The 22,715-nt window shown below is 51.2% G+C and overlaps 9 protein-coding genes across 9 annotated transcripts; 5 read left to right on the top strand and 4 right to left on the bottom strand.

The window, feature by feature from the left end:
• Position 1: 1 nt before the first annotated feature.
• On the bottom strand, positions 2–350 carry V1518DRAFT_377385 (uncharacterized protein; the record flags this gene model as incomplete). Its single annotated transcript, XM_066901576.1, has 2 exons — positions 2–139; positions 195–350. 2 exons carry the CDS (start codon positions 348–350, stop codon positions 2–4), a joined length of 294 nt encoding a protein of 97 aa, XP_066757471.1.
• A 1,003-nt stretch (positions 351–1,353) lies between these two features.
• Positions 1,354–2,796, top strand: V1518DRAFT_422142 (uncharacterized protein). Its single transcript, XM_066905390.1, has one exon. The coding sequence runs from the start codon at positions 1,789–1,791 to the stop codon at positions 2,665–2,667; it is 879 nt and encodes a 292-aa protein (XP_066757472.1). The 5' UTR covers positions 1,354–1,788; the 3' UTR covers positions 2,668–2,796.
• On the bottom strand, positions 2,735–3,607 carry V1518DRAFT_422144 (uncharacterized protein). The gene is made up of 2 exons (XM_066905391.1): positions 3,522–3,607; positions 2,735–3,471 (listed from the first exon to the last, which is right to left on the bottom strand). The coding sequence occupies exons 1-2, from the start codon at positions 3,555–3,557 to the stop codon at positions 2,818–2,820; spliced, it is 690 nt and encodes a 229-aa protein (XP_066757473.1). The 5' UTR covers positions 3,558–3,607; the 3' UTR covers positions 2,735–2,817.
• Positions 3,608–3,730: 123 nt separating this feature from the next.
• On the top strand, positions 3,731–5,202 carry V1518DRAFT_377318 (uncharacterized protein; the record flags this gene model as incomplete). Its single annotated transcript, XM_066901574.1, has 4 exons — positions 3,731–3,858; positions 3,966–4,684; positions 4,733–4,952; positions 5,016–5,202. The coding sequence occupies 4 exons, from the start codon at positions 3,731–3,733 to the stop codon at positions 5,200–5,202; spliced, it is 1,254 nt and encodes a 417-aa protein (XP_066757474.1).
• Positions 5,203–7,680: 2,478 nt separating this feature from the next.
• V1518DRAFT_407373 (uncharacterized protein) lies at positions 7,681–11,449 on the top strand (the record flags this gene model as incomplete). Its single annotated transcript, XM_066901991.1, has 14 exons — positions 7,681–7,900; positions 7,971–8,106; positions 8,180–8,950; positions 9,022–9,294; positions 9,352–9,489; positions 9,554–9,888; positions 9,960–10,005; positions 10,067–10,131; positions 10,194–10,210; positions 10,285–10,445; positions 10,508–10,576; positions 10,644–10,775; positions 10,830–11,178; positions 11,252–11,449. 14 exons carry the CDS (start codon positions 7,681–7,683, stop codon positions 11,447–11,449), a joined length of 2,910 nt encoding a protein of 969 aa, XP_066757475.1.
• Positions 11,450–12,711: 1,262 nt separating this feature from the next.
• Positions 12,712–14,760, top strand: V1518DRAFT_407374 (general substrate transporter; the record flags this gene model as incomplete). Its single annotated transcript, XM_066901992.1, has 7 exons — positions 12,712–12,915; positions 12,980–13,137; positions 13,204–13,460; positions 13,525–13,953; positions 14,015–14,179; positions 14,245–14,365; positions 14,421–14,760. 7 exons carry the CDS (start codon positions 12,712–12,714, stop codon positions 14,758–14,760), a joined length of 1,674 nt encoding a protein of 557 aa, XP_066757476.1.
• Positions 14,761–15,435: 675 nt separating this feature from the next.
• Positions 15,436–17,306, bottom strand: V1518DRAFT_429404 (major facilitator superfamily domain-containing protein; the record flags this gene model as incomplete). The annotated part of the gene is made up of 7 exons (XM_066906134.1): positions 15,436–16,182; positions 16,237–16,331; positions 16,388–16,562; positions 16,624–16,730; positions 16,783–16,799; positions 16,869–16,876; positions 16,929–17,306. 7 exons carry the CDS (start codon positions 17,304–17,306, stop codon positions 15,436–15,438), a joined length of 1,527 nt encoding a protein of 508 aa, XP_066757477.1.
• A 342-nt stretch (positions 17,307–17,648) lies between these two features.
• V1518DRAFT_422164 (Alpha/Beta hydrolase protein) lies at positions 17,649–19,710 on the top strand. Its single transcript, XM_066905392.1, has one exon. It carries the CDS (start codon positions 17,831–17,833, stop codon positions 19,472–19,474), a length of 1,644 nt encoding a protein of 547 aa, XP_066757478.1. The 5' UTR covers positions 17,649–17,830; the 3' UTR covers positions 19,475–19,710.
• Positions 19,711–19,826: 116 nt separating this feature from the next.
• Positions 19,827–21,464, bottom strand: V1518DRAFT_115202 (Isochorismatase-like protein). The gene is made up of 3 exons (XM_066900679.1): positions 21,336–21,464; positions 21,076–21,274; positions 19,827–21,020 (listed from the first exon to the last, which is right to left on the bottom strand). The coding sequence occupies exons 1-3, from the start codon at positions 21,373–21,375 to the stop codon at positions 20,180–20,182; spliced, it is 1,080 nt and encodes a 359-aa protein (XP_066757479.1). The 5' UTR covers positions 21,376–21,464; the 3' UTR covers positions 19,827–20,179.
• Positions 21,465–22,715: the final 1,251 nt, after the last annotated feature.

Raw genomic sequence — 22,715 nt, forward strand, 5'->3', positions numbered from 1 at the left:
ATTATGCGTTGGGGAGGATTCTGCGGATGCGCTTGATATGGTTTCCGTGACCGGGCCCGAGGGCGTAACCGCCAGTGTGGCCGCGGGAGCGAATGGACTTGCTCCAGCCGGTGTTTCCGTGGTTGGACGTAACAGCACCCTGAACACATTAGCTAAAAAAACTCCTAAATACCCCGACAAATAGACAAACATACGTGCTTGAAATTCCCAGCTTTCGTCTTGTGCCAGCGCGCAGCCGCTCCTTTGTGTGTCTTCATCTTATAGCCCTTGCACCGCACAGCACCGAGGGGGGAGCTGAACACGCTGGTGAAACGGGTGAGTAGCGATGCGGAGGCTGAAGGGGGTGCCATGGCGGTTGTGGTGGCACGGATGATAAGATTGGTAAGACTCATATGTGGCCGGAAGAGTGGCCGTAGAGATACCATTGCGGCAGTGGCGGTGGTGAGGTGGTGGTGGTGTGGTAGTAGTAGTAGTGAATTTGCGGTTTACTTCTCGGGACACATGATGAAATTTACGGAGTGCGTAGATTTGGGACTTCAGTACAAGGCCCGCATATCGCATGCATTGACGCCCGGCGTCTCCAGTCGATTTGCGAATGCAGATCGAGCGTGGTTGAATGCATTCTAGGGATCGTTGTGTAGAACGAACTAAATCCCTCGCAGGACAAGTGCAGTAGTCGTGATATTACATTAATCGTTACTCATATGCGTCAGGCGCCATACTGAACCAAGAGAGTGCAGAACATATGTACAACAGCAATAGAGGACACACAACGCCGAAACGAATGATGAACGCTTTGGTTGTCTTGCCTCAGGCCAATACACTATGATAATGCACTATGCTTGCGCCCCTGTCGTTATTGTAGAGAGCAAACGAGGCTACACCAGAGCGATCCGATCGATTGGCTGCGCCAGATCGGGCATGATATTGCGCGCGAGAAGCTCGCCTACACCGAGTTCTTATGCCGACTGAAAACCGGTTGTTGGAATGTGCGCCGGACGTGATAGGGATCAGCCGATGGCACTGGTGCGAGGGACTGTCGTCGACCATTGGGATATGCGGTTGCGCTTGTGGAGGAGGACTGACGGCGTGCCTTGTCGGAGTAGTACTCTTCTTCTGCATCGGCGGCGGAGACGGGGGAGGAAGAGTGCGAGTGGGAGAAGCAGTTGCCCATGATGATTGTATATGTGTGTGAGATGAAGATAGTTACGGGAAAGTGTGGGGAACAGAGACATGTTATATTTGCGAAGTGCGCCGCACTACGTGCGGCGGAAACGACGTCAGCGATGGTGGGCGATCGACGACGGCGGCGGCGCAGCGCCTCGCTTCGCGGTGCTTTGTTTCTCCGTCGGCGCTTCGGCTCTGCTGCGGCAGGATGGCGGCTGTGCGGGTAGTCCAAAGCACGGTCAAAGAAAGGTGACTGCGCCAGAGCCCAGAAGATAGCATTGGTGGCGTGCGCAAGCGGTTGCTATATGCGGAAGGCCTACGCGATGGCCATACAGTCGGCGAAACGCTGCGTTATCGGTCGTCGCTGCTTGTCAGCGCATGCACGATACAGGCTGCTGAGTATCTGAATATGGTGGCAGGCTGAACAGGTTCCGCTGCGAATCCGCGTCGCCGTCACCGCAGGAAGCTCAAAGTGGCGGCGCTCACATGTGACAGAATGCGCCGCACCGATCGACAACGCCTTCGCCATCGCACTCGATTGCGGCCTGTTCTTACACCTGTACTGCTTTCCTGCCTTTGACTGTCTTCCGTGGTCCTATAGGCATCTGCCAGGCCTGCACTATGGAGAGCTCCGTATCCGGCACCCCTCCGCTCACCCCCACCTCGTCGCTCTTGCCCTCGCCGACTCACATCACCGCGTTCATGCTCAACTACGCGCTCTCTGTCGTTCAGCGCAGTCGCCAGGACGGCGTACTTCCAGAGGCATCGACCCCGCTGGTCACATCTACTGATCTCGTCGTGCAACAGCCGCCGTTCTCGCAGCGGCAACAACCGTCACCTAGCCCAGCAGCCACCGAAGGTATCCAGACAAGGTTCGCAAATCATGGACACCATCTTATGAACCTAGCTATCGTGGAGCTTGAGAACGAGGCTTCTTCGGACCACGCACAGACCCAAGCCGCCTCGTCTCGGACAGCTTCGGCACTCAGTCGGCAATTGTACATACACGCAATCACATACCTTCTGCGCGCCCTACCGGCAGACATGACTCCACTTGAAGTCATGGAGATCGGAAAGTTCGTTCCCGAACAGGTCCTCAAGATAGAATTCCGCCGGCGCCAGTTCGCCGACATGCCATATCTCCCCGTTGACGGCACCGCACCGCTGCCACGCGATAATGTCGATACTTCAAAGCTCGAGGAGGCAGTTGTGCAACTCATTCGCATGGTAGCGATTGCGCTCAAGGTCTCCACTCCCGTCGTCATCGAGCTCGTGCGCCGCATGGCCGAGAAGGAGCAGGAGTACCAGCTCTCCAGGCGCGCGCTGAATCTGTCCGTCCAGCTTGTCGACAGAATGTCGAAGAGCCCGCTAGGTGTTAGGATGCTTGACCTTGGCGTCTCGCTGCTCGGCGCCGTCGGTAAAGGACTCGGCGAGGGCCTGGTCATTCTCACCAGTGACGAAATCAACAAGGCACCACCGTCAACACCTGTCCCTGTTTAGTTTGTGCGATATATGCTACGAGTTACGAATATATGTGGGCTGCGGTGTTGTGATTTGGTTTGGTTTGGGATGGTTTAACATAGACAATCAATGCGATTTTATACTGATGCCAAGTGACATCTTCAACCCACGCACTACTCGTTCAAACACCTAATTCTTGGACGCAAGTCTGTTCTCCGTAGCCTGCTTCACGCTCTGCTTCACACTCGCCACTTCCTCGCCCGTAGCGTTATGCCGCACCGTGATCTGGTTGAACGGGTTCTCCTCTGACTTTTCAAACTCCTTCCGTATGATCTCCTTCATCTGGTTCAGCCGCAGTCCCTTATGTTCCTCCTTAAGCTCCGGCAACCGCCGCTCCTCGAATGCCGCCAGCGCGGCCTTGAAGCGTCGTTCGGGGTGTCGCTCAACGCCGCCGGCCGCACCACCCTTGTGGGCGCCGCCGACTCCGGAAATCGACAGTGCGTCCAGCGCGTCGTCGATGTTTGAGGCGCTGAGTGCGACAGAGTCCTTGTTGCTTAGAAAATCGTCAATCTTGCCCGCGCGCCGACTCGCCACCTTCTCCTGGCCGCGTGTAGGTCCGCCCTTGGGCTTGCTCGGCAAAGCAGCGGTTTCCTCCGCGAGCAACGCGTCGCGCTCCTGCTTCTTGCGCAGGGCTTCCGCACGTTTAGCTTCCTCGGCTTCCTTCTTTGCGTTGGCGCCTTTCGCGCCTTTGCTCCATTCCGCATCCTCAATGTCCGCGGCTTTGCGGTCGGCGGCGGCTTGTTTCGCGGCCGCCGCGTCGGCCTTGCGCGCGTTTCCGGCGGCCTAGAATGTATATACAACCATCTTCAGATACGAAGCCGTCATAAACATACCTTTTTCGAGTTATCGACGTTCTTCTTTCCTGCCATGTGGTGTCTCGTGCGATGAATGCGATGAACAAAGACGGAACAGTCTCGACTCCCGTAGTTTCTCCCACGCAACATTGCTGTTCTCATCACCCCGCCATACCCCACGTGCACATAATGACCGTGGTCGGCACACAGTCGTCAGTGCGCAAGTATGTTCACATTTGCTCTGTACGATGTTCGATACTAATATATACAGTGTGGTACTGAAGCGGATTCTCTCTCGCGCCGGGCCGTTCACCGACGATGATTTCACCGCGCCAGGCGCTGACTTGTATCAACGACTAAGCACAATGAAAATCTTGTGAGTATGTCAGTTCCTGATCTCATCGAGAACATATGCTAATTAGTTCAGAGTCATGTACGATACCTCCGCGATTGCTTTTTAATCTGTACCACTAACACAGCCAGCGGGGCGGGCGGCCTCGGCTGCGAGATCCTCAAAAACCTCGCACTCTCCGGCTTCACCGACATCCATGTCATCGACATGGACACCATAGATGTGTCTAATCTGAACCGGCAATTCCTCTTCCGCCACGCGGACGTAGGTAAGCCTAAAGCTCTGGTTGCAGCGGAATTCGTCATGGCGCGAGTGCGCGGAGTCAAGATCACGCCATTTTTTGGGAAGATACAGGATAAGGATGAGAATTATTACATGCAGTTTGCATTTGTTATTTGTGGATTGGACTCGGTTGAGGCGCGGCGGTGGATAAATGCCACGCTCGTGAATATGGTCGACCAGAATAACCCGGAAAGCCTGAAACCGCTCATCGACGGCGGCACGGAGGGATTTAAAGGCCAATCTCGCTTGATTCTACCCACCATCACCTCATGCTACGAATGCTCCCTTGACATGTTCGGCAAGGAGAAACAGTTCCCGATATGCACAATCGCAAACACGCCGCGGTTGCCGGAGCATTGCATTGAATGGGCGCTCGTGATAGAGTGGCCGCGCGTGTTTCCGGATAAGACGCTTGATAACGACGATCCGGAGCATATTCAGTGGATATACCAGGTGGCGTTCCAGCGCGCACAGACATTTAAGATCGGGGGGGTTACGCATTCGCTGACGCAGGGCGTCGCGAAGCATATCATTCCCGCAATCGCCTCCACCAACGCTGTCATCTCCGGTACTTAACACTCCTGTGTATCTGTTGTGCTGAAAGCTAACAATATAGCATCCTGCTGCAGCGAAGCACTCAAGCTCGCGACGTCGTGCAACCCGTTCCTGTCAAACTACATGATGTACAACGGCAGCGACTCAGTGTACTCGTACACTTTTGAGCACCAAAGGAAGGAAGACTGTCCCGTGTGCGGCATGCTTGCGCGGGATTTTCACGCGGAGCCAGAGTGGACGCTTGGAGATTTTATTGACCACCTCAACGATACCGACACTGTGTACGTTCCTCTCTTTCCTTTCCTTTGGTCTGCGCGGTGTGTGTGATACTAACTGGAGGGTAGGCAAACGAAGAAACCGTCACTGAGGACGGCGGAGAAGAGTTTGTATCTGCAGTTTCCGCCGCAGCTTGAAGAAGCTACGAGGCCGAATTTGCAGAAGAAGTTGAACGAGCTTGTGGCGAGTGGGCAGGAGGTTAGTATTACAGATCCAGGATTACCTTTTAGCGTGAAGCTACGGGTTTACTATTAGATGGAGGAGAGGTATGGCATCGACGGACAAACACAGACTTTGGCGATGGCAACTACGCACGGCGTATAAAGCATAGTGAACAGCACAGACAAATACAAATATATGATCTATATAAGCATTCAATTACCAAAGCTGAGTAAAACCTGCTCCCTTGTGTAGATACAGCCAAGTGAACGTCACTGATGCGTGATCGTGATTGCGATCAGCGAAAACGCGAGAGGCGGACGCGCCGGAAGATCTGTCCGTCACCAGGAGTTTTATGTGATCGGGATGATACCCCCATCGCGTTCGGATAGAGTAAGCGATATTATTGTCCGATATCAGCAAGTCGACTGCTTCGGGCACTTACACTATTAGGTCGCTCAATATAATTCCGGATTCTGCGATGTATGATCCGATTGATTTGGTGCTTGAGGTTATGCATTGCATGGGGTTGTTTAGCTGGCTGAGAGGGGTGGGCGGGACAGGTTAAGCTGACTACTCTGCTCACTACATACTGTCAACAAATCTTCGTTGCTGACGAGATCTTGAGACTCTGCGGTACTTGGACTCTGCTGTCTTGTCAGGTTGCGAGAGTGTGCAGCAGGCGACTGTAACCAAGACGCAGTAGACCTTGGTCTTCCTTTGCTGGCGGCCGCCATCTCAGAGTGGGCTGTGACGTGCAGCCTGCATAACATGGACCACTCCCAGCGGGCTGGCGGCGAAGCAGTATCCCGGCATGGAGTTCACGTCAGTCGCAGATTACACGCGGGCAGATGACGTGTCAGCATCCCAAGGCGACATTGCGATGCTGGAGGTGGAGCGGAGCGGCGTCCGGGGCAACGCCCTAGCATGAGGGGGCCGGCGGACAAGGGCGCTGCGCATTCTAGTTCGAGGGCTACTGGACTGGGGGCTAGCCGGTAGGTCGGAGTGCGGTTTGGGGTATTCATTGCGTTTTTGTCCTCATTGGTGGTTGCTCACGAGCCTCAACTATTGGACTTTGGTTGTCATGGCCTGCAGTTGCGCAGTTGCAAGCCGGACTGTCACCACCGGTCGCGTACAAAGGGCCGCCCTAACCCGCAGTGGCGCTGGAGGTTTGCCGGGGTGGCTGCGACAACACAAATTGCAGGGCACACGACTTTCTGGGGAATGCCGGGTTGATGCGCCCTCGATTATCACCACCGACTCCACTCGGCAGGCGCGTTGCACGGTTGCAGCACACCGTCGCCGCGATCATGAAGCTTGCGAAGTCGATCATAGATGACTCCAAGCTGCTAGACATGTGTGTACGGTCATTCGTCTGACAGATGAGCAGTTCATCCAGATGATTGCTTCAGAAGGACCAATTCCTTGAATCAGGAAAGTGCACCGGAGTTATATGCATGGAGAAGCGGGCACTCTTGGAAGCTTGGGTAGCCAGCAAACTGTGGATGAGTGTGCATTTTGCGCACGCCTAGTTCAAGTATGCAGCAGGCATGATCATCAGTTTCATCCAGGTTACGCAGAGAAAGCTAATGACTATATAGCATCTCTTGACAAGCTCTGGACGACTTAGAGGGATGGCATCGTTTGACATGTGTCATATGCGCATGATGATGCCTCCGTCGTGGCTGGCGAGCATTTAGAAAAATCTTGTAGGCTGGCAGAGTACGTGAACCAGATGCTCCATGACAAGCTTCGGTGCATTTTCACTGCGCTGGGATGTTAAGAGAGAAGTTCGCCCAAAAAGTCCCAACAGCCCCTAACCACGAGGTTAGGGTTGGCGCTGGCGCGCAGGATCACGGTCACTAGCGAACAGCGGACAGACAGACAGACACCGGCGGAACCGAGGGAGACAGCGGGGACAGCAGAGACTACGGACTGAGACGGGGATACACAGAAGGAGAAAAACGAATTCGGATTCACCAGAACTAATTAGATCGTGGCATGCGTGAGCGCCAGAAAACGGAAGCATCCCCAGCCTGGATGGATCCCCCACACGTCAATTTACAGTTTCCAAGAATGAGCACCTTCCCCGCCATTTCTCCAACTCCCAGCGTACAATTTTACCCTAAACTCAGTCACGTGGGAGAGCTGGGTGCGTACTGAACCTCCGGAGCTGCCATCAGTGCTGCGGTAGAGGGAGGTTGGGGTCCAGATTGGAGGGCTGTGTTGGCAGTGCTAACCCGCATTCTACATTATTCTAGTCGGCCGAAGTGCAGGCTGACATCTTACCAACGTCTTGTAAATACCGGCTGTGGCATTGTGGTTTGTTTGCGGTTTTCCGTGCTATCGTTAACCCGCAGTTCGCGGGAAAACCCTAACATCGAGAGTGGAAGAACTGACTGAACGCTTACACATTCAATCTCACGATACTGCGGAAAGTCTGCCGTTGCAGTGAAGACAACTGTTGAACATTTCAGCCCGCTTAGGAAAATACTGACATAGCGGGAGGCGGCTTCTACGCCGACAGCGTCAGCAGCGGGGCAACTGCGTCTACAGAGTGCCACGCTCCTTCCTATGACGTCGTTTCAACATCTCTTTGATGGCGACTGGCCTTCGTGGTGGTCTCCCTCTAAGTCGTCCATAGCTCTCGAGCCGAGTCCCGAGTCCATGTCATCTGCATCTGGGCTCAATCCTAGTTCGTCGGGGGCTGCCATGCAACCCCAATCCACGGGCACAATGGCCCGCGCCGCTGATTCTTCGAAATGGCCATCAAAGGGGTCACCGAAACGACCAGGTGGGCGCTTGACACTATCTAAACATGCGAAGTTATAATTTGGAATGTGTGTGCTGATACCATCACGCAGCAAAACCGCTGAAAAGCCATGCGACTTCGACGAACGACAGAGATTCGGACGAGAGCACTGAACGATCACAGCCCAAAAGATCCAAGATGGCACTTTCCTGCTCAGAATGCAAGCGACGGAAGGTCAAATGTGACCGGTACGTAACTCGTGCGTGACCGCATGCCAAGCTTTTATGTGTTCCTGCTGACGGCTTGTCGTTCTATTTACAGAAACGTCCCTTGCATGGCGTGTATCAAACGAGGAGCAGGAGATTCATGCAATTGGGATGACGCCAAGATCGACCCTTCGCCACAGCCGTTCGCTCTCAGCTCAGAATTGGCAGAAGTTCAAGATCGACTTTTATCTATCGAGTCATTTCTGCAGACACTCCCTTCAGCATTACGTGCTGGCTGGTCAAAGTCCCGGACGGCGGACGCAGCATCAGCATTAGCCACAGCGGCTTCAGATGCCGCAGCAGCTAAATTGCAGCAGCATCAGCGGTCGGCGGTGGACGATGGCATCCAGGCTAGTGCGCCATCGAATAATGCAGCCGACAGCTCTGCCTCGGCAGCATCCGACGAGGGCTACGACGATGCGGCTGAAGATGCCGCTGTCGTTCTTGAGAGCGTAGCATTTAACCCGTCATCCAATGAAAGCGGCAGCGGACCACGTTCAATCATATCTCACGAGTACTGGAGAGGCAGCATAGTCAGGCCGTCGTCAGAAGGCCAGCTTGGCAGCAGTGAGGCGGAGGTTGATGAACTCAAGGAATGCACATCTGCTTTGACTAGCATCAAGGCCCCTCGATGGGACCCTTCGCTTGATCTACATAACCCTCTTGTTATGTGTCAAGATCTTGATTCTGCAAATCTACCACAGGTTTATAAAAACAGAGTGGATATTTTGAGCGCCCTGCTTGGAAGCTTGCCCACGGTTCGTCAGAGTTACTACCTCGCCGCACAATACCATGACAAGGTCGATTGGCGACACCATATTCTACAGTAGGCAACCCACCCACGTTGCTTGTGCGTTGCGCCTCGTGTCACTAATTTCGCTCACCTCCTGATTATAGTTGGCCGTCCTTTTGTGCAGAGCTTGACCGATTTTGGGAAATGATAGCGAGGGGTCGCCATGCGGAAGTCGATCCTCTGTGGTTGGCGGTGTTTTTTATGGTAATGGCACTTGCGCTGGACTGCCGTCCGGCTGGCCCTATGGAACCAAGCCATCCATTCCATGTATACACCAATAGCGAGCTTGATGAACTCACAAGCAAGTACCATGCAGTGAGTGTTCGCGCACTTTATATGGGCGATTGCATGGGTACTCCGCGAGTTAGGATGATCCAGTGAGTTATGATCTTTTGCCTCCATATTTGCCTAGCTTCGGAGCTTACACAGTCTAGAACTGTTCTTCTATTCAATCAGTATTTTCAGACATCTACTTCCGGCAAGAAAGCTGGCATGATGCTCAATTGGATAGCCCTAGCCATACGGACCGCACAGCTCATGGGTCTTCATACTCTCGGAAGTGACTCCGAAATGTTAGTGGAATCTAGAGTGCTTTACGGATACATTTCTAACCTTATACATTTGTCTGTCGTATAGAATGCCTCCAGATGATCCTGCCTGGCCACCTGGAAAAAACGCCATCAAACGGCACATGGCGCTGCGAATTTGGATGCAGCTTCAGTGGGCGGATTGGATTTCGGCCTCTGGGCGCTTTCGCAGCTATGTCATACATCCAGACCAATGTACCTCACAACTCGTCGACAATGTTAATGATTGGGAGCTCTCGCCTACGGACTGGCACTATACTCCATATGACGTCAATGTCATTACTTCTACATCTCTTGAGGTGTACAAATGGAATATAGCCAATATGCTCCGTCGGACCTACGATAAGCTTATCACTCATGCTAAAGACTTCTCCTACTCTACCGGTGAGTTCACACAACAGTGGTTTGCTACTAGTGCAGTTGTGGTATTGACTGTATGGATTTATGCCGAAAAGTTCTCGAGCTTGACAAGGGATATCGAAATATACTGGACAATCTACCGTAAGTTGCTCGAATCAATACTTGAAGGAAATCCTCTTGGCTTACTCTAGCGGCTCTGCAGTGAACCCTTCAAAGGAGAGAGCAACTCGGCTGAGCCAGAAGATGAGAAATTGAAATGGCAGCGAAGTAAGTCAAGTCATATAAGTCTTGTACTTGTTCTGTCTACAGTGCTTACCTCTATCTGCTAGATGTTGCATTAGAAGGAGTAAGCCTGCTCTGCATAGCTCTCCCTGCATATCTTTGTCATGCTTTGTGCGCACTTATCAACAATTATATCAGATTCACTCCCGCATCGTTCGCCTCCACCGACCTTTCCTGTCCCGAGGATATTCGAAGGAGTCTAAGTTCGCTTACTCCAGGGAGCAATGTCTCAAGTCAGCGCGTATTATTGTCGACTGCCACTATAACCTACGAGATTTGACTACTACGGGCGTGTTCTGGTGAGTCACGCAATGTTAGTATCTCTCGAACTCGAACATGAAAACTTATAAATGGCTTCTAGGTTTGCCTATTCACATACTTTAGGTGCCTCGATCGTTCTACTCCATGACCTCTTTTGGTCCATTGACAAGTATGTTTGGCCTGTGTGTAAGGAGTATGCCTCAGTCAGTAGGAATGGCAGCTAATATGCATTGTAGTGATGTGCCACCTCCTGAACTTGCCGAGAAGATGAGAGTTATTACCATGGTACAAGACATCTTCTCGATGTATAACGAAATCAGCAACTCCTCGCTTCGAAAAATCGTGGAGTCTTCATATCGAATCATCAGGTATGGATTCCTACCATCTGTCGGTTTACTGTGAAGCTGGTATATAATCTGGAGACTGACTTGCGATGCAAGCGGTCTTGCTTCGGAGGGCGAGTCAAGGCATTCTGCCAGAGCTGCTAGGCGTTTCAGTCTGAACGGTGATAGCAAGCTTGCAAAGCCAGAATCCTTTGCCGAGGTTCTTCGGCGCATATCTCACAATCCGGGCGTTGCTCCGGTACAGAATATTGCTTCCAGTAGTATGGAGTACCAGAGCTCTAGTTCTCAGCCGATAACTCATCACGCACTGCAATATATTCAAACTGCTGGACTCCCAGGCAGTCTCAACCAGACGCCGCAGACTTCCGCCTTCCAGCGGCCACAAGATCTTCTCAGCTCCGGATTATACTCGGCACTTGGCGTATCGGTGAGTTGGTTCTCTGGAGAATATTGCAGAGTCGTCATGCTGATCACTTTGGCTCCGCCATTTCCTCACGCAGAACGAAGAGGTTTTCAGCGACTCATCCTTTACTAGTCTTTGGAATCTCAATCTTTCCCCCGTATCTCAAGCCGGTTCCACTGGCGACAGCCAAGCTGATCTTTCCTTTCTTGGCAGCAGTAATAATTCGCGGATTGACGAGGCAGCAGCGAACTACCTACTTCAGCAGATCATACCAGGCTTTGGCGGTTCGTTCTAGGGAAGCGATGACATTCTCCTGTTATGCTACCGTTACGAGCGCGTAAAGTCGAGGTTTTTGGATGAAAATGCATACCGGCATTGAAGAGAGTAGAGTTCTCAAACGCTCTCAGCACACATGCAGGCTCTTCGACTCCTTGGCAGTGAGTTTCGTGACCAAAAGCTTAGCTCTAAGGCTATTATTTGGCAATTTAGCTTCGCCGCGGGACCCTATTATTCGGCCTGTTAATCTAAATCTCGGCATTAATCATTGTTCAAGACGCGAAGGCATTGCAGGACGTCGGGCAGGTTGAAAGAGCGCGAACTGTGGGCTCGCACATTGATTTTGCTGGTGTAATAATATAATGTAAATAGGATATCCAGACGTCAAGCTATAGGGAATTCCGGTGTCTGCAGTGGGGTGATGGAACAACGAAATACAGAACAGACACCCCTGGCCTGCTCCGCCTTGACCAACAACGTGGCGCTGGAATGGCAGGCCCTGTCTAGTCGTGGATCATCGTAAGACCATCCGCAGTCGGACGACGATCTGTCATGTGGCGTGAGAAAAGTTTATCCGGCCTGCGCTCGGAGGGGCGCTGGCAGAATCTGCGGGACGACGGCGGAGTCTCCGCCGCGGTGACCGGGGATGCGCGCGGAGAGTCCGTTCGACGCGACGAGGGGGAGGTCCAATTCCCCAAGCCGGCTAGACTGTATCCATAAGGAGAAGGAGCCCCTGGGCGTTGTCTCCCCGCTTCTAGCATAGTTTCTGCACGCCGAGACCCGAACACACATTGACAAGCTGTGGGGAAAGTTTCCGGGCGGACGAACACTCGGACCCTTTCAATTTCCACCCCGCACTCGAATTTCCACCCCGCAACGCAGAATCGTGATTGCACACGCGAGCCCACGAATGAAAGCGAAACCGAAGCAAATTCGTCGGCGGTATCCTGGCATGTTCGGGCTACGGGAAGATTGCTGGGGCTGACGAACACTTGGACCCGCACTATCCAGCCCAGCCCGGAGAACCTGCTAAGGTATTATTTGCAGGGGAGAAAGAATGATGAGCAGAGGTCACAAGACCGAGAAGAGTCTCATATCGAACCATTATGCGGAGATAGGCTCGAGAGGACAATTCATTTTGCGTGCAACCTTCGTCTCCCCCACATTATCGTGTGGATTGGGCCACATATATATGGACAAACCATTTCTCTCCTTATCTTCCTTGACCCTGCTCGTGTACCAACCATTCTTTGGTCTAGTACTTCTCTTACTCACGCAATTATGAACTTACATACTGAGGAGCAGTACGATCTTGATCGCAAGGAGGGGTCCCATATTGAAGAGCTTGATGTGCCCGACTCTGAGCACAAACTGAGCCGTACCGCATTCACTGAGGCTCAGCTGGATTCTCTCGCGAAAGCCAGGCCGACGCTTCATGTCTTTAGGGACAACTTCAAACTTTGCGCCATTGTTGTCGCTGTTCAGGTCAGTTTTCTCAGCTTCCCTGCTTCTCCGACGCAAAGTCGTTTGCTCATATCGTCCCTGACAGGCCAATGGCGTTATTCTTGGACTCGAGTATGTTCTTCTAGGAGCTCTAGTCGGAGTGCAAGCTTTTTGCAAAACCATGGGCTCGTATGATGAGTCCAGCGCGGCATATGCAGTTGCGGCCAGCACATTGTCTCTCTGGGCAGGACTCTTCGGTCTAATGTGCGTTTGTCGTCATATTACTTTCTGATATCTTTCCTATGTTTACTAATAATCTGCACCTAACAGGCAATTCGTTGGCCAGATGTTTGCTGGCTGGTTCGCCGACCGCTACGGTCGAAGCAAGGCGATATATTTGATGGTCCTTAATGTTTACCTCGGCGTTTTAACTGAAGTTCTCTCCCGAAATAAGAATGACTACACCGGTGCGAAGATTATCATGGGTACGGCAACGGGCATGATGCAAGTCGTAATACCCACGTACGTTGCTGAAATCACTCCTCGTGAGATCAGAGGAATTACAATTGGGTTTTTCAGCTTTAATCGTAAGCTGCAATTTTTGTCTTTCCACGTTCAGAGTGAGCTGTACTGACTATAACTTGCTCATAGTTTCTCTTGGTTCGCTAATCGGCACGCTTGTGACTTGGGCTGCCAACAATTCCTGGGGCACCGACATCAACGACAACCGCTCGTGGAAGGTACCTCTGTACGTTGGACTGGCTGCTCCGACTATCACTCTCATCGCCATGGCTATCCTAATGCCGGAGTCTCCGTACTGGCTTGTTCTCAAGAACAGAGTTAGTGACGCCAAAAAGAGTCTACGGAGAATACATCCGAACATGACTGAAGATGAAATCGAAAGGACCGCCAATCAGTTACAGTATACTGTCCTGAAGGCGTTCGAAATAAAGAAATCCTCAAACGCCACTTATATGGAGTGCTTACGTGGTCCTAATCTTCGGCGAACTTTCAGCGCGATTTTCCCTTCCTTGTGCCAGCAGCTAATCGGAAACCAGCTTGTTCAGTCTTATTCCACTTGTAAGGAACTTGGTAGCCTAGGGGAGTGGGTGTTCGGGCAGACAGTACTGACGTGTTCTAGATTTTTTCACGGTGGCAGAACTACCTAACGCGCTCTTGGGTAGTGTTATCGTCTCCTGCACTGGTTTGGGTGCTGCCATTTGTGCCTTTTTTCTCATTGAGATCAAGACCGTTGGGCGTTGGCTCTTAGTTTTCTGGGGTGCAGTCACCATAACCCTGTCAATGCGTATGTTGCAGTTGATATATCGCTATTGCTACTTTGAAATTAGGACTGACATAGTCCTAATATAGTTGCTATCGGCATCGTTGACTCGGTGGACCACGGTGTCTACTCCGCTTCAGCTGGTTCGGCTCTTGTCGCCTTTATCGCCATCTTCAATGCTGGTACAGCCGTCGGCCCTGGTGTTGCTGGGTAAGATATATTCTCTCGAAAGTATGAACATCCAATATTCTGACAAATGACGCAGATGGTCGTACGCCGCGGAAGCCGGATCTGCCAGACTCCGTGCCAAGACCGCAACCATAAGCGTAGGTTGCAACGCTATAATCGGTACCGTAACGAACATCGTTATCCCATTTGAGCTTGATGCCATTGGAGCTAAGACTGGCTACATGTTTTTTGGTATCGGTTGCCTTTGCCTAGTTTTTATCTACTTGTGGATCCCGGATGTAACTGGTAGGACTTACGCGCAGCTCGATGAGCTTTTTGAGCGACGAATCCCCGCCAGAAAGTTCAAAACAACGGAGTGCACCGGCGAATATGGTAAGCCAAGTCAGCGAGAGATTGTGACGGAAAAACTTCCGTGAATGAACTTGAAGTGTGCACTGTTGACGCGCATAGCAATAATCCCCCTTATATCTCTATCGTTTAATTTTTCAATGCAATTTTTCGAAACTACTCACGTCTATTCCTCGCTACCGGACTTCGTCTGTGTCTCGCTCAGCCATGCTGATTTTTCTAGCAATTATCCCCAGATGTACATCAAGCCCATCAACTCGAGTCTGTAAATAATATCTGTACGGGTCAACACAGGCTAGTCCTAAGTGCCCATTCCGAACTGAAAGTCAGAAATGCAGTATGCTGATCAATGATGCTCTTGCGATATTTTGAAGTTAATCAAGATCTGCTCATAGTGACAGGTTTAGTCTGCGACCGCACTGCTCGCCAGGCGACTTGAATATTCACTGATGATCAATAGACCTTGCAATAATGCATCGCTCAATAGTTATGTTGCCAAGATTTACTAATTTCCATAGTTTCAAGTTTCGATAAAACTGAATTATTTTGTAATGCGGATATAAAAGACTAGAAAATGGGTTTTATCATACTGGGGTGGTGAAGTCGAAAGCAAACCTGATTCTGGAAAGGAGTTTGTCCTGAAATACAATTTGTGTTTAAAACATGAAAACCCTTGAACACCCGGTAGAATTAAGTAGTATATAGAATGCAATGGAAATGAGAATCAACAAATATATACTTTCTTAGACCTTTACCTTGATCTTTACCCCAGCTAGAACGATTCTGGTCGCCAGTATCACGAGTGTGCCGGCACCCAACGCTAGACCAGCAAATATCTGCAAGCCCCAGAACTTCCCATCCTGGGCACTGATCAACGCGCCACCAATCGGACCGCCGATCAATGCAGCTACACTGATGATAGCAAACGACGTCCCGTTCCTAACCCCCAGTTTCGACATGTCCTTTGTGATCTCTGCTATCAATGTAGGCATAATGGATACGTACGCTCCTGATCCGAATCCGTATAGCACCGCAAAAACTATGACAACGGCGTTCGATTTCGCGGGTATCCATATAGCAAAGATGAATATGACGGAAAATGTGCACATAATAAGCATCATGTTGAATCGCCCAATTTGGTCTGCAAAGTGTCCGGGAATTGTGCGACCAAACAGACTGGCACCGTTTAGAATAGGAACTAAATAGCCCTGAAGCCTGGTAGACATTCCGATCGATGAGGCTTGAACGACGATGTAGCTTATCGGAACAAAGAGGCCAAGAAAACCGAGGAAAGCGCCGATATTTAGAAGTGCGAATGGCCTTTCTTGGAGAGGGCTAACGAATTCACGCAGATAGAAAGGCTTTTTGACTGGCTTGAACCGAGACGTAATAGTAAGATTACCGATGATGAGAAGGCAAAGTATCACGAAAGCACAAATGCGCATGGTCCAACCGAAACCAACTTCTGAAACTAACCGAGTGACCATGATCTATCCCAGTGTCAGCTTTAATCGATTAGATAGCAACATGGCCTCAAGACATACCGGGAATATGACACCCCCAAGTGAAGCTCCGCTAGCAATAACTCCAAACGCCAGAGCTCTCCTTTTGAAGAACCAGCTTATACAGCTCGTCATGGCTAGAACAATGTGTCAGAAAGTGATGACTTGCTTTCTTGTGTAAGATCATGCATACCTGGGAAAAAAAGCATGCTAGCGCCAATAGGCGAACATATTCCCTGCGACAAGAGAAACTGATAGTATTCAGAGGATATAGACGCCATCATGAGCCCGAAAACGTGGAAAAAAGTTCCAGTCAGTAGGAGATATCGAGGACCGTAGTTGTCAAACAACTTTCCGACAAAAGGACCCTAGGCCAGTTGTTAGCGCATTTGAGTGAAAGACGCATTGATTGACGGAACCGAAACTTACGCCTAGAAACATGAAAAAGAGCTCGAAAGATATGATCCACGAGACAGTACTCTCTGAGTAGTTGATCAGTTGATGAGTCTCATAGTAGTCCTGGAAGACACCGATGCCTGGACGATGGTCAGGACCTGAATATGAAAGACATATAAGAAACGAACTTACAATTGATCCATCCAAAACTATGAATGGTGAATCGGTCGGTCAGCGATTATAATTCTCGAGTGGCATTGCTAAATTGTTCAACATACCTCGTGAACTTGAAAAAAGTTAGTATATTTGCGGAACAAGTTTACAAATAGAAGTCTCACCATTACACAGAAGGATCCCAGCAATGTCAACAACGCAGGCACCGCAAACTTGTCGCCAGAAAACTGGCTAGGATGCATGGGATGGTGTGGAGGCAGGCCGCGACCACCACCGGCGGGTCCTGACTTTGGCCCCGCATCTTCGACGCGTCCTTCTGCATCTCCACGAGTGCCAGGGGCGGTATCAGGCGAGACCAGGCTCTTTGGCCGACCATCCAGATTATCAAGCTCCGTGAGAGAGAGCGGCGGGGCCTGCTTTTCGATGTCCAGCATCGAAGCCGAAGAAGAACTTGCCTGAACAGTGTGGAGCTGCGAATCTCGCGTGTCGGCGTCAAATATCGACACCGAGGAAGAACTGGCCTGGCCGGAAGATGTTGCCATCATGAATATAGTAGTTGGGATTGCAGCAGGTTTAGCAGCAGTAACTGAAAGACGGTGCAAGTCAAGGCAAGTCCCGCCATTGTGCGGAGTACTAGAGGCCTATATAGCACTAGCCTGGCTTCCATTGTTGCTTGGGTACGGTCAGTGTTGATCCTAGTCTCACGTTTGCGAAATTACCCAACTGGGCATAACAAGAAGTCATCGCACCGGTTCAGACTAGGTTTCCATCGATCACTGACACGGACCAGTGTGGGCCTAGCGTGCTTCGGACTTCTCGGGGCCTCGGACGGACTCTCCGAGAGACCACGGGTCCATTATGCCCCTTCCTAAACTTTAATTGATGAGACTCCACACCCGCAATTCGGACTGTCCGCTTGAGATCTCGATCTTCCGCCGACTTGTCCGAACTCGTTTACATTCCCCGCAGTAGCACCCGGAACACCAGCTCGATATTATATCTAAGAAGTCTGGAAGGCATCTGACTTCCAAGAGTTCGTCCAATCAACCCTTCCAACAGTTTAGCAATGACTCGTTCGCTTGTGCAAATCTCTACCGGGCTCGTCCAGGGCGTTCTGTCCGAGTACGACAGCAGCATCGTCGTGTACAAGGGCCTGCCTTATGCCGCATCCACTGCTGGCGAGAATCGATGGCGCGCTCCGCAGCCTCCTGTGCCGTGGGAGGGCGTCCGCATCGCGGACACGTTCGGGCCGCCCTGCCCTCAGATGGCGTTTGGGCCTATGAACATTCTTCCGACTCAGAGCGAGGACTGTCTTTCCCTCAATATCTGGACTCCAGCGGGCTCCGAGAATGACAAGCTTCCGGTATTTGTCTGGATCTATGGCGGCCGGTTCATTGCCGGGTCAGGCTCTGAACTCGCCTACGACGGGACAGGACTCGCTTCTAAGGGCATCATCGTGGTGACTCTGAACTATCGCGTTGGAATCTTGGGATTTCTTGCCACACCGGAATTGAGCGAGGAGTCCGGTCACAACGCGTCTGGTAACTACGGCATTCTCGATCAGATAGCGGCGCTGAAGTGGGTGCAGGAGAACATCGCGGCTTTTGGCGGCGATCCTTCCAAGGTGACAATTGGAGGCCAGTCCGCTGGCGCAGCATCCACTGCTCTACAAACAATCTCGCCTCTTTCTCGCGGCCTTTTCCGAGCTGCAATTCCGCAGTCCGGCTGGAGATATCCCCGCGACCCGCTTCTGAGCGGCTTAGCTCCCGCCTATCGCACCAAGGAGAAAGCAGAGTCACAAGGTGTTGCAACCGTGAAGGAGAAAGGTGCGTCCAGCATTGCGGAGATGCGCAAGCTCCCTCTCAAGGTGCTCTTGGAGGGTAATAACAAGAACGATGAGGTTTGGGGCAATCCTCCGTTCTACCGGCCCTGTATTGACGGCTGGGTGTTTCCCTACTCATATGAAGAGTGCTTGGATCGTGGAATTTTGGCCGATGTTCCCGTCATGACTGGTCACAATGCCGACGAAGGTGGTACCTATGCTGATCCCGAATTCACTGAAGACGATCTCAAGTCTTGCGCAAAGCAGAAGTATGGTCCACTTGCCGAGCAGTTTCTGAAGCTGTACCCCGTCACGGACACCATCGACGCTCGAGAAGCGTGGAACCAGGCGGCTCGAGACAACTCGCGCGTGACTGTCGCGCTCTGGGCGGATGAGTATCACAAGCATGCCAAGAGTCCCGTGTTTGGCTACTTCTACACGCACGCGCCGCCGCCTCGTCAAGGAGGGCCCGATGCGCCTCCATCTCGTGTTGCAGTTGGCGCTGCTGGTCCAGATAGTCAACCCAAGCTCCGCATCTACGAGAAGGACGTGCCTCGCTCTGAATACACATACAGCAAGGTGGGTCCCGGCGCCCGTTATGGCGCTTTCCACGGGGCCGAGATCTCTTACGTACTCAACAACCTCTATGCGCAAGTTGGATATGACTATGGAGACAACGACAGGAAAGTTGCAGCCACTATGTCAAGTTACTGGGCTAACTTCATTAAATATGGTAATCCGAATGGCGAAGGACTGGCAGATTTTACTCCCATCGACGATGGAAAAATCATGAGTCTAGGAAAGGAATGCTATTCCGTTCCTTTGGCGGAAAGTCCGGAAAGGATAGCATTCTGCAAGGAGTATCTGTTTTCTCAGAAATCTTGGTAACATGTGTTTTCATATATTAATCAATCTGTTCTATCGTTCGTTGTGAACATCTGGCAGCATTCTGTTTCGTTTGCTTGTGTCAATGTGAGAATTTAATTTCCTTCATAAGTCATTGTCTCGACCATGATTAGCACCAACGTAGTCTGACCTCTACCGCGTTCACTGCTAGCAAGACATGCTGGTGCGTGCCACAACCGCTGGTGTTCTCATATGGAATAATATCTAGGGTCTGTAATATCTAGGGTCTGTACATGCCTTTGAAGCAAGCGAATACTGTCTTTCTATCAGTGTATGGAGGCGAGCAAAGATACTGAGCCCAGTAAGAAATGGCGACAACAGAGCCACTGGCCCAGTTCGGAAATCCGACAGACAAACGCTTGTTCCTGCGGACAATGGTATGACGATGCGCTTAGAAAACGAGAGCTGCACTATCCGCACGTCGGCAAGCCCAGATAGGGTCCGATTTTGTACGGAAAATTCCGCCTGATAAACCTTGGCAAGAACATATATCGCCATCATCTTTGTCCAGCGCTGAACAGCTCGCGGTATAGACTTCCAAATTGATGGATATTTGCACATGTAGAAGTAGCTCTGCTATTCAAAGCGAGTGGGATTGCAAATTGTTTTTACAAAGTAAAACGCACTACTACAATCATGTACATGTGCCTTGTTTTCCCCGTCCTACTGACTCGCAACTTCTAATGCTCAGATACTCAGTTTATCAGTTAGCGTCACCACGGAGTTAGCCCACGCGTCAACCAACGTATCTTTCTCCACGACATGAGCCTGGCCAACTAGTAGCTTCTGCATGATCACACTGTGCACATCCGGAGACTTGTCTCCGCAAGCATTCTCGACCACTGTGACGATAAATCCCTTGTCGGCAGCTCCCTTAACAGTATTTATAACACAACCGGAGGAGCTGAATCCGGCGATAATAAGCGACTGAATCTTATGTGCTGATAAAAATGATTCTAATCCGTAGGAGCCCAGAGCGGATACGTGACTAGGGGGTCGCCAGAAAACGTATTCATCCGCAATAGCAGCGATACAGTCGGGCTCGCCGCTAAGCTCGGGTGCATTCCCCATTCTCTCTCGTGCTCCGTTGAAGAACTTGACCATCTTTCGATTCGGTTCCGTATAGGCTTTGAGATCAATCATGCAATGCACCACAAAGATGCCTTGAGACTTGGCCCACTCGCGCAAAGACATAGCGGTTGCCAGAGTCTTCTTTCCTTCCCCTGGCTGAGAAGCTATGATGAACTTGTGAAAATCCAGTAGCAGAAGAGCTGTTCCATGCGCCGACACGCTCAGCGGGGAGCAGGGATTAAGGGCATCAAGAATATGCGGAATAGGTCCGTTCGGTTTGGCCTCAATCTTTGATGTAAGGGTAGGATAGGCTTTGACCACAACACGGACAACATCTTCAAGACTGGTGTTATTGATGGGATGTCCCATGCCGGTGAGTAGTTTGATAGCATCAAGTGAGACTATCCGTGCCATGATTGCAATTGTCTCCGGAGCAGCAGCAAAACCTCCCGTGCAGCTAGGCGCGTAGTGTTAGAGTAGTTCAAATGTAGTGTTAGCACTGCAGGACTCACAATTGGTTCACAAAATTATAGACTTGCGGCTGCGGCGCATCTTTCGTATTAATCAACGCCAGAACATCCTGGAGGTCTGAACTTTCTGGCCATCTCCCCTTTGCACTCTGAAAATCGGTAACCGCAAGAGCGGCAGTGAAGTACGCCTGAAAGTTTGGACTCTGTTCTGGACTGAACTCGTCTCTAATCGTAGATGCAACTAACGCAAGCAGTCCTGTTAGCGTCTTGCTGTGTCTCCGACATATCTTGGAATTGTTTACCTAGCGTGCGCTTTTCGTCTGTCCAAGGCAGCAACTCCATCGACAAGGTGATGAATTTGGAAGATTCCACGCCGTTAACTGACGGATTCTTAGTTGCAGCATAGACAGGATTTACATTTTTCACTATACATACCTAGCAGTTCGCGGTACTGGCATCGCATCTTGCACGTGTTGGACACACTTCTCATGATGATCATGGGAAGGTCCTGATCATGTTCGCTGTCTGTTGCAGAGGACATGAGCTCATAAACATTCGCGTGTTCCTTGCCAGTTACTCACTTGGCCAGCGCACATCTCCCAGTAGGACTTCAAACGAGCGAGGTTGATTTGCACATAGTACAATGTGGAACGATGCGAAGTAGCTGGGATCCGCAGCAATCAACTTTTCAGGATCCTGTTGCACCTGTTAGCGGCAAGACCTATAACAGCGGCAATTCACTAACAAACCTCTTTCAAGTAACAGTCGGCATTCTCACTCGGAGCAGACGAAGAGTCTAGTACCGTGATATTGGAGACACCTATTGCGGAATATTAGTTAGTGCGGTCGATTTGCTGTGCTAACTGTTAGAGAGCCCATACCACGTGACTTCAGATTGCGAAGGATCTCATCGACTAGGTTGCCTGCTCCAACAACCAGAACTCGAGCTTCGTCCAAAGGTACAAGGGAAATCATTTAGATACGACAACTGTCAGGTGCAGACGGTCGTCTTACTGCCATCGTGGTTATGAAGGTATAGACAGACGGACTTTGTCTTGAGAAGTGCCTCGGCGGACTTCGGTACTGACGCGCGGACAGTCCGGCCGAAGCCCCGAGCGGACGCGCCGAGCTCAGCGAGTCTTGAAACCCTTATTCAGTGACAAACCCTCGTCAGGGGAAGGCATTGCCCACAGAACACTTAGACCCTATAATCACAATCCGACCAAATGGCAATTGCGAGTATCCAGGACGTGTAGCTGGTATGGACAGATGATGCAGCGGGGATAGTGGCACACACATCGTCTAGGACTCCAATCAGCGGTCGGTGAGAAAAAGTGCCCTGCGAGATTTGGCATCCCGCTGGTATGCAGAAGTGAAGACATATATGGCTCGCAATATGTGGGCCCCTTTGAGCGGATGCTGATCAGGTCTTTTGTGGAGATCAACAGAAACTACGATGACGTTGAGCAGTGAGTGGGAAAGGCGAACTTTTGCGCAGGGCGAATGAACAGAGTGCCGTTCTATAGAAAGTTGGCCGGGTTGTCAAGCGCCGAAGTGGACCAAAATGTTGGTCATGCAGATAGTAACGTACTTCACAAGCAAGCCGCACATCTGGGGGGGGGGCGGGGGGGGGGGGGGGGGGGGGGGGGGGGGGGGGGGGGGGGGGGGGGGGGGGGGGTACG

This window comes from Limtongia smithiae (genome assembly GCF_038497785.1).
Source record: "Limtongia smithiae strain NRRL Y-17922 unplaced genomic scaffold V1518scaffold_13, whole genome shotgun sequence".
In the NCBI taxonomy this organism is placed as follows: Eukaryota; Fungi; Ascomycota; class Lipomycetes; order Lipomycetales; family Lipomycetaceae; genus Limtongia; species Limtongia smithiae.

Coding starts and splice junctions, on each gene's coding strand:
- V1518DRAFT_422142 (XM_066905390.1), top strand. CDS start 1,789: ATGGAGAGCTCCGTATCCGGCACCCCTCCGCTCACCCCCACCTCGTCG.
- V1518DRAFT_422144 (XM_066905391.1), bottom strand. CDS start 3,557: ATGGCAGGAAAGAAGAACGTCGATAACTCGAAAAAG. Junction 3,472..3,521: donor ACGTCGATAACTCGAAAAAG/GTATGTTTATGA, acceptor TATACATTCTAG/GCCGCCGGAAACGCGCGCAA.
- V1518DRAFT_422164 (XM_066905392.1), top strand. CDS start 17,831: ATGACTCGTTCGCTTGTGCAAATCTCTACCGGGCTCGTCCAGGGCGTT.
- V1518DRAFT_115202 (XM_066900679.1), bottom strand. CDS start 21,375: ATGGAGTTGCTGCCTTGGACAGACGAAAAGCGCACGCTAG. Junction 21,275..21,335: donor AGACGAAAAGCGCACGCTAG/GTAAACAATTCC, acceptor TGCTTGCGTTAG/TTGCATCTACGATTAGAGAC. Junction 21,021..21,075: donor TATAATTTTGTGAACCAATT/GTGAGTCCTGCA, acceptor CTACGCGCCTAG/CTGCACGGGAGGTTTTGCTG.